At 34.2% G+C, this 21274-nt stretch overlaps 1 protein-coding gene across 1 annotated transcript; it reads right to left on the minus strand.

Annotated features, from left to right (window-relative positions):
• Nucleotides 1–9927: 9927 nt before the first annotated feature.
• On the minus strand, nt 9928–14943 carry LOC109171522. Its single transcript, XM_019320549.1, has 6 exons — nt 14844–14943; nt 14627–14689; nt 14072–14513; nt 13003–13928; nt 11702–12919; nt 9928–11588 (listed from the first exon to the last, which is right to left on the minus strand). Exons 1-6 carry the CDS (start codon nt 14941–14943, stop codon nt 9928–9930), a joined length of 4410 nt encoding a protein of 1469 aa, XP_019176094.1.
• Nucleotides 14944–21274: the final 6331 nt, after the last annotated feature.

Raw genomic sequence — 21274 nt, forward strand, 5'->3', positions numbered from 1 at the left:
GACAATTATTTAAAATACAATAACCATTTAAATTCAGTAAAACAGTAAACAATATTTCAAATATATATATGTTTGTATGTATATTAATTAGTAAGTGCAGTAAATATTTAAAATATAGTATAAAAATATTTAAAACATTTAATACAAAAACTATATAGTAACTACACACTTAATAAAATTTAAAACATTTATGTAAGTTCATTTGATTTTTTAATTAGATAAATAAAATATACAGAATTTATGAGCTATCAAATTTAAAAATAGCCAAAATAAAAATCCATAAAATTACTCTTCTCATCGCGAAAAATAATAATACATAAAAAAAATTCCAAAATTTAGAAAATCAGTAAGACATGCCAAACTAAATATTACCAAAAAAATATTCAATGTTCAAACTCTTCAAATATTGCAAATAATAATAATAAACAAATAAAGTTTACCTTTCCTTTTGAGTTTCAAACTTTTCCCTTCAGTGAGTCACTGGAAAAAAAATCCAAAGTACACCGAAGAAACTCTTAGATCTAAACAAATCACCCCAAAAAAATAGAAAATCGTTATGTAGACCAAAGAAAATCTTAGATCTAAACAAATCATCCAAAAAAATAGAGAATCGTTATGTAGACCAAAGAAAATCTTAGATCTAAACAAATCATCCAAAAAAATAGAGAATCATTCATGTAGACCGAAGAAAATCTTAAATCTAAACAAATCTGAGAAATTTAAGATTTTTTTGGTGACTAAAGAGTAAATAGGATGCGAAGCTTACCGAAATATGGAAACAAGAGTACATTCAAAAGTCGAAACCCTTGAGTCGGTAGGCAGTCTCGGTAGACAATGGAGAGTGAGAATCGCTGAGTTGTTGAGAGCCTAGAGTGTGAGACGCAGAGAGTGAGAGAGGCGAGATGCAGGGGGTGAGAGGCGAGAGGGTGAGAGTTGAGAGGGTGAGAGCGGAGAGGGTGAGAGGGAGAGCGGCTGAAATGAATGAGGGTAAGTGAGCGGTGTCTAAAGACTAAAACCCTAGCATGTTTTTATATATATTAGCTCGGGTTTCAGGTGGCATCCGATTTTTAATCTATGCACCCGAAACCCGATCCGATTTATTTGAGTATTCATGTTCCAGCTTCGGGTTTGACCCGATTGAGCATGGGTTCGACCCGTTTCGGGTTTAAACGGGTCGAACTCGTGAAAATACGGGTCAAACCCGAAAAATGCGCACCCCTAGCGGCGGCGGAGCACTTGGCGTTGCAGCGAGGCGAGATGGTGGAGGTGTGCTGGGTTTTCCGGCGAGCAGTACTTTTCCCTCTCCTCTAGCGGCGCCATCGTGACTACTGTCTCCATTCTTCCTCCGTCCGACTGCACTGGTTTCTTCTTCAATTCGTCGCCGAGATTGCCGTGTGAGGAGCCTACTGTTGTTAGCGTGCTGCAGCTTTTTCATATCTTTTTGGGTTGATATTGTTTGAATTTGTAAATTCAGTTATTTATCATGAGTTTGATATTTATGCATTAAAACATTTTGCCAAGGGCTTACAATTTTAAAATTTAAAGTATATATCCAGTAATTTATTATTCAAAATGTTGGGTCTCTTTTAGTTTGAGCTCATATTAGTGATTTGAATATGTTGGTGATAATGTACCAATAATCGATTTAATATCGTAAAATAATATTTATATATACACACACGAAGTATATAAAATAGTATTCGATATATATATCCGAAATATATATATATATATATATATATATATATATATATATATATATATATATATATATATATATATATATATATATATATATATATATATATATATATATATAAATCAGACCACCATGATTATATGCATGAATATCTACAGAAAAGATATATACATATCAACCAAATGAAATTTATAATCCACAGATTATAATTCCAACCAAACTAAATCAGAAGAGGAGGATTTTTGCTTAGAAGCATAATCCAAAACCGAAAGAAGGAAAGATGGCCCGTGTTTGGGTAAGGGTTTTTAGCGTGAGTCAAGAGACCACTCTTTCCTTAAAACCTTATTTGCCACCTCCCAAAAGTGCAAGGAGCGTCGTCGCCTAGGTTTCCCAGGATAAAACGCGTTACGATTCGACGTTCGAGCACCCAAATGAACGGACCCGGCGAACGGAGCAAAGCCTTGAACATAGTTAGGCTTAAGAAAGGAGTAGAAGCAGAGTTTTTGAGGAGAGAAAGCACTTCCTGTGTTGTGTGTTCTTGTCACTATGTGCTTAGAAAATCTACTGCACTCTACCCCTTCTTATATAGGGATGTAGGTCCTCAATAGCATTAAACAAGGTCATTTAAACTTGGCTTTGTAACATCTGAAACAGCATGCCATTACCCAGGATTTAAATTCAGAATTGAAATTGGAGTTAATTGAAAAATTAAATCCGTAACTGAAGAATTTAATCCCACATTTGTCTGTTGGTATTCAGCCACCCCAGACTGGCTAAGTTTCGGCCCCAGGCCGAAACCATACTGCTTCAGTTTCGGCCTGGCCGAGGCCGAAACTACAAGCCAAGTCTCGGCCTCTCTGGCCGAAACTAACCAAGTTTCGGCTTGGCCGAAACTTCTACTTCAGTGAGGCGAACCCAAGTGGCTAGTGCGTTGGAAAAACTGGTACCGAAAGTTGGCATAACTTAGACCGCAAGGCCAGCCAATTTCCGGATGACATTCGTGCCCGCAGGTGCCGGCTCACACGAGCTCGGGCTTGAATCAAGCCTTTTTCAATCTCGTCTAGTTGGAATTTGATTTGCACCCCCCCCCCCCCCCGGCGCGAGAGAGCCCCTATGCTATACAATTCTACAAGCTCTAAAAAAGCTCTTGTATAAAAGGGGGGTCAAACCCGAATAAACATGTGCTACGCGTTAGCAATGCATACTTTGGACCGAAAGGCCACAAACCCGAATCAGTGCTTCCGAAATTGAAGCACGAGTCAGTGCTTAGTAATGAAGTATGAATCATGCTATAGCAAGCACAAACCATTGCTTCTAAACTAACGCATCAATTCCAAAGCAATTTCTAATGCTTTAAATTATAAACTCACAACAACCTCTCGTTGCTTGATTTATAATTTCAATGCTTATTAGCTAATTACAAAATTAGCCAAGCATACTTTCGTTAGTGCTGTCAAGCACTAAAGTAACACGAATCTAGGCAATGCTAGTTACTTAGCGCTTTAGGTGCTAATCTCAATTCAACTCACTGAATTGAGCAATTCCAATTCCAAAGGAACTTTCGTGCTACACATTAAGCAATTAGGCTTAATTAAGCCTCCATACTTAATCAACCATATTAAGCCTAATCAAGCTTAATTTTGGGTACAACAAACCAAAAGCTCAACTAGCTTAAGTTGACGTCCCAACAATTTGTCTCAAATTACATTTCATACTAGTATAATTCGGATTTTTGATCAAGTTAATTTTAACATAATTAACATTATCAAGTCAACCAAAATTCCGACTAGTTGAATCAAACTCATATAATCGTTCTCAGAATATTATTTAAAATATTCAACACTTGAGTTGTGACGCTCACGATTATATAGTTATCCCAATTTTTGACAAATTGATTCTTGAAATCTCTATCGTTCTACATGAACCAGAACCAAAGTTCTTTACGAGATTTCAACATGCTCGTTACATTTCGTTCCGGCCGTTAAGCCATTTTAGCATTTTCCACATAATGCTCCGTGATGCACCACGCACCCATATTGAATTATTTCATACATTTGACATTATTCTAACAAATAATTCGTATGTACCAAAATTCAACTCAATGGAACAATTATATTTTTATTCAAATAAAAATATTACAAGGATACTACAATATTTATTCAAATAAATAAATAGGAAAAACTATATTGGAAATAAATTCCTTATTCCTATCTCGTAGTAGTCCTTCAACCCGTGTGCCTTGTTCCATTTTCCAACCGTCCACTTCACGAAGGTGGTCCATAGCGCACATCGGGGGTACCTCGGTTGTGACCTCACTCGTCCAACCATCCACATGTTTTAAACATAGCGAAATTGTCCTCAACCTTTTCACCAGGATGACGGTTCGCTTTGTAGTGGCATTTTTCCTTCTTCTCATAATCTTCATGAAAGCTAAGCTTCCGCTTGCCTTTCCTTTGATTATCGTTGAAGACTTTGGTTACACTACAATAGTCTTCAGACCATGTAGTCATTACACCATCATAGGATCCTTCATGGCTTTTAGCCGATCCACTAGACAACACAATAGGTACCAATTGTGTGTCACCAGCCACAGGTCTACCGGTTCGTGAACCAAAGTTCTCCGGAGCACCATCGTGTGTCTTTGCAACTCTCATGGAAATATCATTTCCAACGTTGCTGCCATCAACTGGCATCACGGAATGTGCAACATCGTTGCCATTCCGACCATTTGAATGTGCACCTCCGGCAACATTCACGGATCCAATACTCTTGGAATTCAACGATTTGTTCATTATCAAAATTATAAGGTTTTAAGATTGTTGGTGATAATGAACCAATAATCGATTCAATATCGTAAAATAATATTTATATATACACACACGAAGTATATAAAATATTATTCGATATATATATCCGAAATATTATGTGTGTGTGTGTGTGTGTGTATATATATATATATATATATATATATATATATATATATATATAAAAGACCACCATGGTTATATGCATGAATATCTACAGAAAAGATATATACATATCAACCAAATGGAATTTATAATCCACAGATTATAATTCCAACCAAACTAAATCAGAAGAGGAGGATTTTTGCTTAGAAGCATAATCCAAAACCAAAAGAATGAAAGATGGCTCGTGTTTGGGTAATGGTTTTTAGCTTGAGTCAAGAGACCACTCTTTCCTTAAAACCTTATTTGCCACCTCCCAAAAGTGCTAGGAGAGTTGTGGCCTACGTTTTCCAGGATAAAACGCGTTACGATTCGACGTTCGAGCACCCAAACGAACAGACCCGGCGAACGAAGCAAAGCCTTGAACATAGTTAGGCTTAAGAAAGGAGTAGAAGCAGAGTTTTTGAGGAGAGAAAACAGTTCATGTGTTGTGTGTTCTTGTCACTATGTGCTTAGAAAATCTGCTGCACTCTACCCCTTCTTATATAAGGATGTAGGTCCTCAATAGCATTAAACAAGGCCATTTAAACTTGGCTTTGTAACATCTGAAACAGCATGCCATTACCCAGGATTTAAATTCAGAATTGAAATTGGAGTTAATTGAAAAATTAAATCCGTAACTTGAAGAATTTAATCCCACATTTGTCTGTTGGTATTCAGCCACCCCAGACTGGCTAAGTTTCGGCCCTAGGCCGAAACCATATTGCTTCAGTCCGAAACCATACTGCTTCAGTTTCGGTTTGGCTGATGCCGAAACTACAAGCCAAATCTCGGCCTCTCTGGCCGAAACTGAAGTAGGCCGAAAGAACCCAAGTGGCTAGTGCGTTGGAAAAACTGATACCGAAAGTTAGCATAACACTTAGACCGCAAGGCCAGCCAATTTTCGAACGAGATTCGTACCCGCATGTGCCGACGCACACGAGCTCGGGCTTGAATCAACAGAATATTCAACTTATATTTTGAAATAAATCTCATATTTAAATTGTTTTAAGTTATGCAATTTATTTGGAATATATGAGTTTAATGTTTAATTTTATGTATACTTGTCCTAAGCATAATATTTTGTTTTAAATTATGCATTTAGCAATGCATACTTTGGAATGAAATTATATTAGTTCCTATTAAGTTTGACTTATACATAAACTTTAGTTTCGGTAGTGCCTGAATTTAAGCACGTTTAGTCCGCTAATTTAGTACACCATTTAAGCTTTAATCATAGGTGAACCATACAGTTTTCTGGTGTATACCCCTAAACAGTTATACATTAAGTATATATGAATCAGGGAGGCATATTAGTTTTATGGCCATGACTTAAAAACATCTTGTGCCACCAGACGCCTTAAAGTGATACTCTATTTAAGGAATTGGTATTCAGTGAGACTTGGTCACTAACCATTTTTTCCTAGAGTATATTTAGATTTTCCCATCACAATTTGGTATAATCTGTTTTTCAAAATTTTAAATATTTCTTGCCAATGTGATTTTATTTCAGTTCACTAAAGAATAGCCAAAGCATCTTTAATTTACTGAAGTATCTTGAGTTTTCAATCTTGGTTAATTAAGGAATAGCCACAACATATTCAACTACCTAAGATTATTAAGTTATGATCTTATAATTTTAATTTGGTTATGGAGTAGCCACAACATCCTTAATCAGTTTAAATTATATAGGTTAGGCAAGGAATTGATAATTGTCTAGTGATCTTATAATTTTAATTTGGTTTTGGAGTAGCCACAACATCCTTAATCTGTTAAAATTATATATTAAGCGGTTTATTTTTATCACATAAAGTTTTGGACATATCATTTGTGATTAATTGTATGTAATATGATGGAATTTAGCCCACATGCAATTTCGTTATATTTGTATAATTAATCAGGATGAAATACTGGACTACGGTCATAATTTAGCTCACAGACAATTATGTATCGGAATGTAGTTTAGTAGTTTTATCAGTGATGATAGAAATAGATCAATTTATTTGTAAATAATGATTTCTAATTCTATCTTAAAGTTTAACTTTATGATGTAAACTTTAGATCATATTTTTTAATTTGCCCACAGGGATTAAGAAAAGACACATGATTTCTTAAGTTTTATCATAATGGTTGTAATGAATCTTATTGAATAAAACTTTAAAGTCAAGTTTTATGTCACTTGATTCTTCAACTCATTTGATAGTTGTTTCATCATAAATAAATTTTTCAGTTGGATCTAATTGAGTAAAACTTTAGCCCACAGGCAAGTTTTATGTCACTAGGTTCTTCTGTCTATTTAGTAGTTGTGAAAAATATTATCATAAGGGTTTAATTGGATTTAATAGAATTAAAACTTTAGCCCACAGGCAAGTTTTATGTCAATAAATCCCTCAACCCATTAGATAATAATTTTATTACACTTTCTTAGAATTTATAAATTTAGTTCAATTATAATTCTAAGTTTCATGGTTTGAATTGACAAAACATGTATTTAGTTACTTCCCAAAATTTAGATAGCCACTTTTATTAATCGATCCACGAAGCTTGCTCAGTTCTTCGGACTAACTGTAGTAAGTTACGTGATTTGGCATACCTCTTTTGGATTCCATTAATAATAAAGTGTATCTTTTGAGCCAAATTCTAACTTGGTTTTGAAAGGTGTATTTTGTTTTTATTTTTAGTATGTCCAACTATGGTGGGGAATTATATCTTCATTATTTAAGTTGGACTTTAATTGGAACCAAAAATTGATTATTTAGTATGCCCAACTAATGGTGGGGAATTATATCTTCATTTATTAGTTGGTCAAATCAATTATGAGTATGTATATTCATTGTATTAAGTTTCGCTGAAGAATATTTTAATCATTGGGAGTGATCATTTAGAAACAGATCATTAAGATGATCCATTAACATTATGGATTTAATTATTGTCTTCATACATCCCAAATTGGATTGTATGTCAAAACAATAAGTCTAAAATATTCCACAAGTATTAATCTTGTATATTTGTTCATATAAATTCATAAGTTCAAATTATTGAACGTTTGGTTGTGCAACATATTTATGACAATGTTGTAACAATATTAAGGAATTTATTAGAACAAAAGCATTTAACTTGTTATGCACTGTCATTTAATAAATTCTTCAGTGAGTAATAGAGTCTTTAGTTTCTTCAAAATTGATCTTTGGCCATTTTGGTTTGTAAGGCTCAAAACAATTTTGTGAGACATATAAGTAAGACTAAATATGTTTATTTCATTTATAGTGGACATTAGAGTTATTTGGGGAGTTATGGTGTATGATTAAGATTCCAAATTTATGGACTTAGATCTTTGGTTTATTATCTAACTTATTGGAATGCTTCAATGGCTTGACTATCTTTTGGCTATTTTGATGAGTGGGAGTAACAGACGTGTTAACTCCAAGCTCTTAGCCGTTAAAGGTAGTACTTATGTTAACTTATTAAGAAGTCATAGAATATAGTTAGCATTATGCTGACATTAAGAGATCTTTACTTAAGGCATGCTTCTAAGGTTTTAGATAGAGATCATACAGTGTACTCTTTTGTACAATTTGGATGTATTTCTCTTTTCAGTTGTGCACATAATATATTTTGAGAAACATCCCTTAAGGTACTGAGAATAAACATTGGGTTTGTTCATAAATGACCTAAGTTGGAGAATTAAAATGCATGTGACCGTAATGGATAATACTCTGATTAAATAGATGACATGTCACTATGATCTTGTGTTTTGTTCTTTGGCGAGGGTTGTGCAAACCATTCCACCATACAGGAAACCCTATGTTGATGGTAAGGGATCTTATTAGTTCAGTGAAAAATAGTTGGGATATTAATTTAGTGTACAAACGTTTTGATCAAAGAGATGCTAATTTGATCCTCCAGACCCTCGTTAATAACGAAAGTGAAGATATTTGGTTTTGGCATGGTGATATTAGAGGATGCAACTCGGTTAAAGACCGCTACAGGAAATTATGCATCATAACCTCCCCGCCCAACGAAGTCTGGAACAACTTGTGGAACCTTAAGGCACTTCCCAAATGGAAGTCCTTTCTATGGAGAGCCCTCACATCTATTCTGCCTACAGCAGCAAATCTGATCAGAAGAAAGGTGGAGATTTCTAATTTGTGTCCTTCCTGTGGCTTATTTGAAGAGGATGCCATGCATATATTATGTTCATGTTCATATGCTCAGCATGCTTGGGACTGCACGGAATTGCGAATTCCACATTTCAATGGTAGAGATTTTATGTAGTGGACTAAGGAGTGGTTAGAATCTTCAGCAGCAAATATGCGTGACCTTATAAGGAGCAAATTTGCGGTGCTCTTCATGCGTTATGGATGGCAAGGAACCAAGCAGTCTGGGAGGGTTCTCTTCCAACACCAGCAGTGCTATGTCGGTGTCTGTGGCAGCAGTGGGAATCGTGGTCGTCCCTTGATCAGCCACGCCAGGTCTTGCATGTCTCTTCGGCCACCACCCGCCTACTCCCCCCTCCAAAACATTGGTGTTCACAGGCAGATTCTGCTATGTAGACGTCGGATTTCATAGCCCAAACAATTTGGTGACTTTTGGTTTTGTCATGTAGAATGGTGATGGCTCCTTTGAAGCTGTTGCAAATGGTTCATTGGTGTGCCCGCACGATCCGGTTCTTGTTGAAGCCACGGCAATTCGGGAAGCGTTATCTTGGTTGAAGGAGCATGGTTACACAAACGTCATTCTCTACTTCGACTGTCAGATGCTATGTCTACATCTACACAACGACAGTATGATTCGTTCACATGTTGGTCATATTATTGAGTTTTGTATTCAGTTAGTTAGTTCTATTCCTCATTTTATTAGATTTATTAGTCGGGATGCCAATCGGGTGGCCCATTCGTTAGCAAAGGCGAGGGATGTTTCTACCTCTCGTTCTGTCTGGAGGGATACTCCTCCTCTATGTTTGAACCATTTGATGCTTTAATATATTTTGGCTTTGTTGGCTTTCAAAAAAGTTTATTTTTAAAAATTAATAATTTAGTTATTATATTTGAATATTTATATTATTTATCTTTTAGTATAAATAATGAATTTTATTATTTTTATTATTGACTAGTTATCCACCCGTGCGATGCACGGACCAAAAATAAAGTGTGTGTATATAAATAAATAAATAAATAAGTAAATATATATATATATATATATATATATATATATATATATATATATATATATATATATATATATATATAATGTATGTAACAAAAACTAAATAACATACAAAGTTTATATATTATTAAATATCTCTTTATATACAATATTTGACGTTGAAGAAACATATTCTCCATTGTCATTGCAAATAAGTAACTTAAGACCATTTGGATTGCTAACTCTTGACAAAGCTACGTAAAGTTGTCCATGAACAAAAACAGATTTTTTCAGTAGTAGGCCAACTGTAGAAAGCGTTTGTCCTTGGCTCTTGTTAATTGTCATAGCATACGACAACATTAGGGGGAATTGTCTCCTCTGAAATTTAAACGGTAACTTTGGATCTGATGGGGTCAACGACAATCGTGGAATCAACACCTTTGTTCCTGCATTACTGCCGAATAGAATTTTGGCTTCAACAACATGGTCGCCTAGTTTAGAAATGATTAACCTTGTGCCATTGCACAAACCAGCAGAGTGATCTATATTTCGCAATAACATAACTGGAGACCCAACTTTTAAAGCCAATGAATGGTTTGGCACACCAGAGCACTTTAACCCGTTTAAGAACTCCGGGGTGTGAAGTGCGGCAACTGAATCAGGAGTGTTTTCCGTCGGACAAACTGAGTCAAAGCTAAAATATGTTCGGCATTCTGCAATATTCATATTACTCATATACTCGTTCACTTCATCGACAACTTCAAGAGTTGGTGCTAAAATTGCTCTTCCAATTAGATAATTGCCATCATGTTGATGCTCAGAAAACATAGGGAATGTACTCTCAACAATAGCACGAATTGGATCACTATTTGTCTTTAACACATGTTCTTGAGGGATTTCAACTTTTGCATGACCATCATTTGGACCACCAACCTGGCCATCACCTATAGCCGCAATCCAATTAGCAAAAGCAGCAAGGTTTCTCCTTTCTCCAGTAGAGCCCACATTTTGCAACCTCAAATTTTGAGTTAACCTCAATACCTTACAATGACTCCATAAATAAGAAGAGTTAATACTTGAGCCAACAATATCTTGCCTGGTACCCTTTGGTATCACCGGTAAGATTTGTCTAAAATCACCTCCAAGAACAACTGTTTTCCCTCCAAATGGCAAGTTGCAACTTGATGGATTAGCAAATCTTAATATATCACGCATTGTCCTATCTAATGCTTCGAAGCAATGCTTGTGCATCATAGGTGCCTCATCCCAAATAATCAAGCTGCATTTAATTATTAACTCCGCTAGATCACTGCCTTGTGAAATATTGCAAGTGGAATCCTCATTCACAGCGATTGGTATGGCAAAACGGGAATGTGCAGTCCGACCACCAGGTATGAGTAACGAAGCAATTCCGCTGGATGCAACGTTCAAAACAATTTTACGCTTTGAGCGTAGTGCAGCTGATAAGGTTTTCCACACAAATGTTTTACCTGTACCACCGTACCCATAAACGAAAAACAAACCTCCATTATTGCCTGCAACTAATTCCAACACGGTAGTGTACGCTTGCTTTTGCTCAACAGTTAATTTCTGAACTAATGACAAATGCTCCTGGGCCAATAATGAACAATCGTAATTCAATTCCTCAGCTATCAAACGGTTGAATGCAACAGTTGGCACATCGGTTTCAGGAACAGGCATACACGGAAAGTCTTGTAAGCTCTTACCCCACAACGATAACAATTTTTCCAATTCAGTAAGCCCATATCTTTTCTTCTCACATTCAGGCAACACAAACGCTGCACATCATCACCATTTTAAATAAACTGTAAGTACAGTTAGATCCCGTTGAAAACACTTCATAACTGGTATATTGAGTCTAAGTAGTTTAATAAAGACAGTAGAACTGTACCTGGATCATTCAACAGTGTACGTTGATTGTATTCTGCGTCGTCACAAAGTTCTGCCCAAACAATTTCCCAAACTTTTTCCGGCTGACAAATTGAGTTAGAAGTAAGTAGAGTAACAAACAGTCTACGAACAGCAGCAGCAGTTGCCCAATGGCTAGCTTCAAGTATTGCATCAACATACTCCTTCTCATCAGAAATCAATCCCCGAGCATAACATGCATCTCGAAAGCAAGAGTACTCAACACCATCTACCGTGCGAATATCTTGAAAAGATGTTGGTCCACGAACTAAATTTAACAAACACCTTAGATAGTAAATTTCACCAGTACCTGGCGGCACATAGAACATGCGACCTATTGCAAATCCTCGACGCCTTGGTTGCCATTCACGAATGCTTTTTTTCCACACAAAGCTATTAGGCATCTGCTTGTATGTTAACTCACGAGCACACGGATACCGTTTATTTGCTTCAAACCACGCGAGGAACATGCTGTGCCTAACTGTCTGGCGTTCAAGCACCGATTCCACAGAAACATCATCGTCGAAAACAATGTTTTGTTCATTCGGCAAATGAAAGCTCAATCGTTCAACGGCCGGATTTCGGAATTGGATGTCATAACTAAAAAGACGCCACACAGCTTCACAAGGAGAGATGTATCTACAATCATAATACATACTAATCTCATCTATAACCTCACTACTATCTTCAGTTTCAGTACTCTTATAAAATTGGGCAGTAACTCGATCATTACCCTTATTCACATATTTGAACAAATACTTAATAGAGCGAGACTGGTTACACCACTCAACATTAATGTGTGCTCTATACTTCATTAACAAATATCTATTGTGCGGCACCACGTATCTATTATCCAATTCAATACCACTTTTGACAACTGTATTCCCATTATCACTACGCTTGTAAACAGGATACCCATTGAAGTCAAGATTAGTGGCCTCAGAGAATTTCTTGGGAAAATGCTTTGAGCAACGACCGTTGACCATACAAGGTGATTTCTTGTTTGCCACGCCACATGGCCCATGAATCATGAAATCACTAACAGCCTTAAAATATTCAGGGTCAGTGTTTTTTTGGGGGATCTCTGCTGTTATCAAAGAATCAACATTGGCTGCAAATTGTTGTGAATCAGTACGCTCAAGGAAGAGCAAGATGTGTGCATGTGGTAATCCTCGCTTCTGGAACTCGATAGTATAAATCACTGCAACAAAACAATGAATATCAACATATAGAGAAATTTTGCCAATAATCTATAATTAATAAATCAAGAAGAATTACACATACCAGCTATAATTTTTCCAAAAATAGAACCACTTCTTATCTCCCTAACCAGAGTATCCAATTTCATTTTAAATACATGACATAATACATCAGGACGATCTTCAGGTCTCAAGTTCCGCCCTTCCAACAGTCGTTGTATTTCTGGCCATTTTGGATTACATGTAAAGGTGATAAATAAATTTGGATAACCAATCCAACCACATATTGCCATAGCATCTTGGTAATTCTGAACCATATATCGAGCACCACCTGTGAAGCTAGAAGGCAATACAATACGCCTGCCATGAGTCCCGGGCTGAACTTCTCTACGCGTCAAAGCATCAAAAAGCCCTTTATATGATCCACATCGTAGACTTTTTTGATGTGTACGAATGTAAAGTAGTCGAGCAGATTCAACCATAGTGTAGCCATCAACTAAAAATTGTTGAAATAATCTTTTAGCAAATAAAAATGTTGAAATTTCATTCAGCCGCTCATGAATACGAAATGAAAGATATTCGCGGAGAGAAACACTATGTCGTGCTCCTTTATCAATATGTCTTTCAACATTGAAAGGGATATCCTCTCTATAACCATCTTCACCATACGGGAACAAAATTGGATACTGAAGTGGGAGGTATGCTGGATTAAGTTCAGTAATTCTCTTAAGCACACCTGATTTTGTTTCAATCAATATATCTCTTTCACCCAACATTGGATCTAAATCACCAACAACAATAGCAGCAACCTCTGACACTGTCGGTAGATTATATGTTTTGGCATCCTGAGTGCGTTTCCCAATTAATTTCATTTTGACGTCGACTCTGGGATTTTTCTTTATTTCATGTCTAGCCATTCGAAATGATCTAACCAAAACATTGTTCTCATCTAATGTTAATTGAAGATCAGAAACAATATCTTCATGTAATTCTTTGACCTCATTGCCGCCGCTACAATCAAAATTTAACACAAATCAGTTATATATATATATATATATATATATAGCATGAATGTGTAGATATCTATGTTTGTGCATAACCACACATGCGAATTACAACTAAGTATACCAATTACATACTAAAAGAGAGCATACCTAACAGCATTAAGCCGATTGAAAATCTCATTTTCTGGGTCATGGATGTAAAGTTGTGCAAACTTCGGTTTATTACCATCAACCGGCAATAAACTGCCCAACAAATGAAAATTCTGACCATTTAATCTGAACACTGGAGGAGCTCCACCTATGTTAATATCTTTGTCAACACGACCTCCCATTGATGTGAAGCTAAACATGTTATTGTACGACCGTATATGTTGCAAAAAATGTTTGCTTCGTGGAGTTTGGTCGAAAAATAAATCGAAAATGATTTTCGGTGGAATATTCAATCTTGGTAACTTAATCTTGCCATTACTACAACAAACTGAATATCTTGCAGCACCATTGACTTTCACATCCTTCAATTTCTCATCCGTCCAAAAGAACGCTTTACAATGTTGGCATTTAAGAACTGGATCACCTATATCATAATATAGCACTACAATACAATAGTAAATGTTGTTAGTACATCAACAAATATTTTCCAAAAATAAATAAATAAATATAATGACTTAAAAATTCAAATTATTCTTTAGTTCTACAAAATCTAACCTTTATTGTCAACACCCAAACCTCGAACACTTGAAAAAACCACATTACATTTCTTTTTGTCATCTACACAGATTAAAAATAAGCATTAATATATACACATAAAATAATTAAATAAACTACACAATAAATTACAATTACACTAAAAGAAATAAACAAATACCAATTATCGGTTGACTTGTTTCGCCATTCTCAACTGTAAAATTACAATTATTAGTACTTGAGCTTTGTAACACATTGGCCATAATGTTCGACTGAACTTCAATTGGGTTACAAATTGCACTTCCTGCATCTATATACCCATACATATGAACTCCCATTAATTAGTCATTCAAAGTGTAGGATTTAAATACAAAATGGATAATATTATATACAATAATATATAAGACAATAATAATGTGTGTATGTTAAAAAATTAAATTTATTTACGTACGTACAAAATTACATATCAAATTGCTGATAAAATCTTTTTTTTCCTTGAGGAATAAATACGTAACAATTTAAAACTACAAACCTAAAGAAAAAACAAATATTTATGATAAACAATAGTAAGACTAATATTTACAACTTAAAACGTAAATAATAAATAAATTTATTCTATTTACTTACAAAATAAAATACATTTGAATTATGGTTACTATTATTATTAACAGCAACAATTCTAGAAAACGGAGGCCTAAAAACTCCAGGAAATAATTGTCGCTGTAAATTTGACTGATGCACACCACGATCTTTACAACGAACATCAAAACCCGCTTGGTAATCACAATTTTCTAAATTAATTAAAAATTATACCGTACTGTAGATTCATAATTTCTACCGCATAAATATTATGAATCTACAACATAAAAATTATAGAGATCCATAATTTCTATGTTGTAAGTCCATAATAATTATGGATCTACGGCTTAGAAATTATGGATTTATCCCGTGTTCACCATACGCTTGGTAAACACGTTTACACATCATAATTTGCCCAATTAAACATAAATAACATTTCATTACTAATTATGTAATTAACTAACATACTTAAAATGAAATTATTAATTCCTAAACATTTTATAAAAAAAAAAAAAGAAGAAAAATTAACCAACCCAATATATATATATATATATATATATATATATATATATATATATATAATATATATATATATATATATATATATAATAAAATAAAAAATGAAGAGATGAAGATGAAAGATCTAATATGAGCCCTCTTCATTTCTCACTTCTCTCGTCTTCATCTAACCCACTTCATTCCATGATTTCTTTGATGCTATCTATCTCTCTCTTACAACCTAGAACAGATGAGGAAAAATGGTGTTGACCCTTATCCTCTGTCTGTCACGGCTTCATCTTGAACATCTTCATTTTCGGAGATTACCGATGTTCTCTCTCTCTCTCTCAACCTTGAACGACAGCTATCAATTTGTCTTCATTTAGGTGGAAATCGTACTAAACTGAAGCTAAATTCATAATTACAGATATGTTTTCTCTTAATTTCTTGCTGTTATTTAGTTTTTTTTTTTTAATGTCTAACTGTGTTTATCACTTTAATTATCTTTATCATCTCCAAATATATATGAGATCTGTTTCAAATTAGTTCTTATTTCTCAAATTAACAGTATTTGTTTGATTCAGAGTGCATGCAATGAAATTTTTAGTCTGTGCTACTTTTATTTTCATAGATTAAAGACCTATTTAGGTTTTTTTTTTCTTCTTTCAATTTTCTACATCTTGTATTCCCGATCCTGAAATGATCCTATATGCCTAATTATATATTTATTTGTTTATTAAATTAGATCCTGATTTTGTTTATAATAGAGGATTATTGTTATTTTCTGGACGAAATATAATTCCCTACACTGTTTATGGAGAAACCCCTAACTCAATGTTTGTTTAAGGCCTAATTTTAGGGTTTCCCTAAACTAAATCCTACAATACTGATAATTTTCAGAAAGTTTATACTTATACTATATTCACTATCAGATTCGATGAATTTTTGTAAAGCTATAGAGACTATACCTAATTTTTGTTTAACTCTTGTTCTTTACTTACATTAAACTTGTAATTTGGTAACTATATCTATTTTGAAAACACATTTTAGAGGACACCAAATCTGTACATTACAACCTAATGAAAGCAATATCAAAAATGGAAAATCTTGAAAAAAATATGAAAAATAACTTTTTTTTTTCTTTTCATTATTCTGAATGAAACTTCAGTGGATATTTAATTTTTTTATAGTGCATATTACATATATACATGTTACCAACAAAAATGATTGCATTTTAATCATTTTCAAATCATATTTTTTTTCTACAATTGACATACCACTTTTAATAAATATTTATTGCAGATTTCACAATAAATGTTAAGCAAATGAGGACCCTGGTGCAACTGAAATAAGAACACAATCATTCATGGAATTTGAATGAAGACAAATAGGTATGAAACATTGTACCTTTATTTGAGCCAACATATTTCCTTTTTCCACATATCGTAGTTGATCCCGTCAATTTCTTCATTCTTACTGCAATTACTAACAATGCAATCACATTAATGGTAGATTCTTTCAAAATGAGTGGAGAATAGAGATGTTTCTTTGTTAGACTTAAATGAGTTGTATATATAGATATCAAATTTGAGAGAATTGAAAAGTCACTATCACAACATTACTTTTACAAAGTCAAAACTTACAATCAGCAATTAATGCTTGATAGTAAGGCTATGTCTATAAATAAAGTAGAAATATTGTATGTATTGGATTTTGTGTAACTTGATTCTATTCAATTAATGTGATAGCTATTTTTTAAAATTTTAAATAAGAAAAAAATCATTTCAAAATCATATCAGATTTGGTTTTCCTTTTCTCCACCATCTGGATGAATGAATAATTGAATATGCCACTTTTGTAAATGGCATATGCCCAGGTTCTTGTCCAAATAAAAGTGGGTTCACACTAACCCATGTAAAATGCAACATTGAGTTGAGATGTATATATGGAGATGTAGCCTGTAGCTGCATTATATTGCATCGCAAAATTTCCCTTGGCATGCAGCCATGGAAAGCAGTTTCATTACTTATTGTGTCTCTTCCAAATGTTTAATTGTGCCCTCTGCCAAAGGAGATTTGCCTAGCAATTCACATATAATAAACAGCAAATTAAAAAAACAACAAAAGTTAAATACAAAAAAATAGAACAAACCAGAAATTAATTTAATTATTATATACACAGAGTCACAGACATTGTATTTACAAATTATTTGAAGTACTAATCGCGCTGGCATGTATATTCATAATACTAACACAAAAATTTTGAAATTCCTGTGTAGATGGTGCAACATTAAGGCGAACATACAACCAAAAACCAGATAACGATGCAAATGAGTTAGTAAGTTTAAAGTTACTAAAGTTTTAATTCCAACATGCAAATGTATGGTTTCATTGTATCTTAATATTTTATTCTTTTGTTCTTTTATATCGAAATTTCGTTGTGCATATTGCATTCCTTTGCTCATTACTTGCATTTGTTAAGTTGGGTAAATTTGTTTTTTTTTTTTTTTTTTTTTTTTTTTGTTACTCAATTTCTGCGAAACTGTTTTCACTGCTCATTGCTTTGATAGACAAGTGTAAAAGTTACCATTAGACATTTTTTTTAAACTTGTTATCATATTACCCGTTGGTGACTAATAACTTCAAGCATAACTATATGAGATTGTGTTTTCTCTTTCGAAATATAGTATAACTTACAGCAAACAACAATTGGATACAATTTTCCAATTGTGGTTAACTGTGATCACCCCTTATTGCTTTGACAGACCATTGGAATTTTATGTGTCCATTCTTTTTCTAAGTTGTTAATATATTATGATTTGCTGACTATTATGTGTTTCTGTAGTAGTAATTGTTTAAACAATCCCTTTACAAATTTAGTCCTTTTTTTTTCTTTTCGAAGTTCTTAGTATATGATGATTTGTTGACTAATATGTGTATGTCTTATCTATATCTAATTAAACATAATGTCTATTTGGTTTTTACATAATATATGGCAATTTAGGTTTTTTTTTTTCCTAATTTCTTACTATATCATCATTTGTTGAGTAATGTCTTTTTATCATCTATAGCAAACTGTAGATCAAACTAATAGGGCAAGGTCTAAAGTGTAAAATATCAACATCATGTGCAGTTTTCAGTATATAACTTATAAGCAAGTCCATCAACCTGAATCTTATGTGTTTTTTGCCACTCTTTACATGTTTTTTCTATGATATTATCTAATCATGATAGGGGCAAATGATGATAAACATGTCTGATGCCAATTTTTTGGACAAAGTGTTAATGAAAATTATTGAGATTAGGATATTACCTAATATCAAATATTGGTAGTCTGTTTTCAGATATTTATTTTTACAGCTTTAGCCTTTTTTTCAAGTGAGCAATTTTTTTCTTTGTCTAGATGTTGACAATATGTGATGAATGGTTGATTAATAAGTGTCTGTCCTACCTATACCTATGTGAAGATAATCCATATTTGCCTAAGAAACATAGAGTTGAAATTAGCATCATATTACATTTAAGTAGACTTAGATAACAGCTGCAACTAAGACAATGCCAGTTTACAAAAACACAAAACATCATCACCCACCTACACTTAGTCACCATACTATTAAGTGAACCTTAACTTTACAGTTCAACCAATTCAGCCTTCAAAACACACCAGCCAAAAATACACATTAGGGTGGATTACCAAAAACATAAAAACCTAGTCTTAGTGCAAGCCATTTCAACATATTCCCTTTAATGCTACTCCATTTACTTCTCCTTCTTCACAACAGCAACCTTAGGTTTCTTTGAGCTCCCAACAGCATCAAAATCCTTCATTAGGCACCTCTTAAGAGGAACAGCAACAGCCCCATCATCTAGATCTGCAGGAATTTCATCCAGTCCCAACACACTGGTCCTGGTCAAAGTCTTCAGAACCAATTTCCAGTCCTTCACCCTCTTCATCATCACTAACAAACACTTGCTAAAATGAGAAAAAAAAACTTAAGCATTAGCTACTAAGTATTTGACATTTGTTAAAAACATTCCTTTTTGTAGTTTAGATGATATCTACCTCGCAGGCTTGACCAACATCCAAACCACCATCAGCTGACACGATCTCAGATTGGCTGCAAGCTAAGAAACCTGAGCAGTGCTGTGTAAGAACTGCTTCATCTCTACAAACACGTAGAACAGTGAAAGCAGAGTAATAACTCTCTACTTGATCTTCTTCATAGCTATCCGAAATAGCATAGACATCCCATGCAAACGGTCCTAGCTCCGGTGGTAATAGAGTTATTACCTAGGAAAATTTCATATACTGTGTCAAGGTTTAGCCTCACAAATCAGGTAAGAAGATTAAAAAAAAAATTGCATACCCCAGGATACTTCTCCTTTAAGTCAGCAGCGCTATACCAACCAAATCAGCACATTCCCGATCCCATATGAGCATGGGAGCATCCCCAGTTTCATCAGCAACACGAACTATCACTCTATACCTCACAATCCCTTCTTGCCAATAGCTCTTACACCCAGAACAATAGAGCATCCCTCCACTCTCAGACAGCTTTCTCTTGCAAGAATTAGTCTTGCAAGAGAAAGTACCAATCACATAGACTCTCAACACCAACAATTCGACCAGCTACCCAATACTCCCCAACTGCCCAACATAACACAATAAAGGTACTGTTAGTTAGTTATTGATACATCCAGCCTTACATAATTAGTTAAATCTGTATTTTAGGTAATTATATTCCCACAGAAATAGATTATAAGCACTAATGTTAGTTAGTTATGATAAATCCAGCCTTGTATACATAGTTAAACTTACATTGTACGAAACCATATTCCAACAGAAATAGATTATAAACACTACTGTTAGTTAGTTAGTGATTATTGATAAATCCAGCCTTATATACGTAGTTAAAGTTACAATTTAGGTAACTATATTCCCACAAAAATAGATTATAAACACTACATACTTTAAGTCAAAGTTTAGGTAACTATATTCCCACAGAAATAGATTATAAGCACTACCATTAGTTACTTAGTAATTATTGATAAATCCAGCCTTATATAGATAGTTAAAGTTACAGAAGTGGTAACTATATTCTCTATGCAAATAGGTTTTAAGCAAAAAAATCATAACTTACATTTTTTTTACTGTATATTTCCTCAATAGAACTGACCAACACTTCCTTGGAAGTACCACTACCATTAGGAAGACCAACACCAAGCCGAGATGAGGAATCAATACACCGCAATGGAGTTGAGTTACTTGTGAAGCTACTAAAACAACAAACCAACAAAACACTTAGTGCTTCATTAAGAAGCAACCATGAAATTAGGAAAGATTTCCTAGGTACTCACCGGCTCTTAAATGCAACAAACTCCTTACAGGGGTGAGAGAAAAACAGCTGAGTTGCATCGAAAGAGCTGCATATGCGCACTTCACCATCTATCAAGCAAGAGATTAAATAAGTACATAAATTATGTGTGTAGTAAATACTAAGTTAGACTTACTGTCCATAAACTTAGCACGGCATAGTTGGATCAAAAGTATGACTGGGTCAGTAACATCTTGGTTGAAATAAGGAATAAGTTG

The sequence above is a fragment of the Ipomoea nil genome, unplaced genomic scaffold (genome assembly GCF_001879475.1).
Source record: "Ipomoea nil cultivar Tokyo-kokei standard unplaced genomic scaffold, Asagao_1.1 scaffold0319, whole genome shotgun sequence".
Lineage (NCBI taxonomy): Eukaryota > Viridiplantae > Streptophyta > Magnoliopsida > Solanales > Convolvulaceae > Ipomoea > Ipomoea nil.

What these genes read in the sequence shown, in the direction of transcription:
- LOC109171522 (XM_019320549.1), bottom strand. Translation starts at nt 14,943, where the DNA reads ATGGGAGTTCATATGTATGGGTATATAGATGCAGGAAGTGCAATTTGT. An exon ending in AATCGGCTTAATGCTGTTAG is followed by an intron (nt 13,929 to 14,071) that starts GTATGCTCTCTT and finishes TTTTGATTGTAG; the next exon opens with CGGCGGCAATGAGGTCAAAG. An exon ending in TTTTGGAAAAATTATAGCTG is followed by an intron (nt 12,920 to 13,002) that starts GTATGTGTAATT and finishes GTTTTGTTGCAG; the next exon opens with TGATTTATACTATCGAGTTC.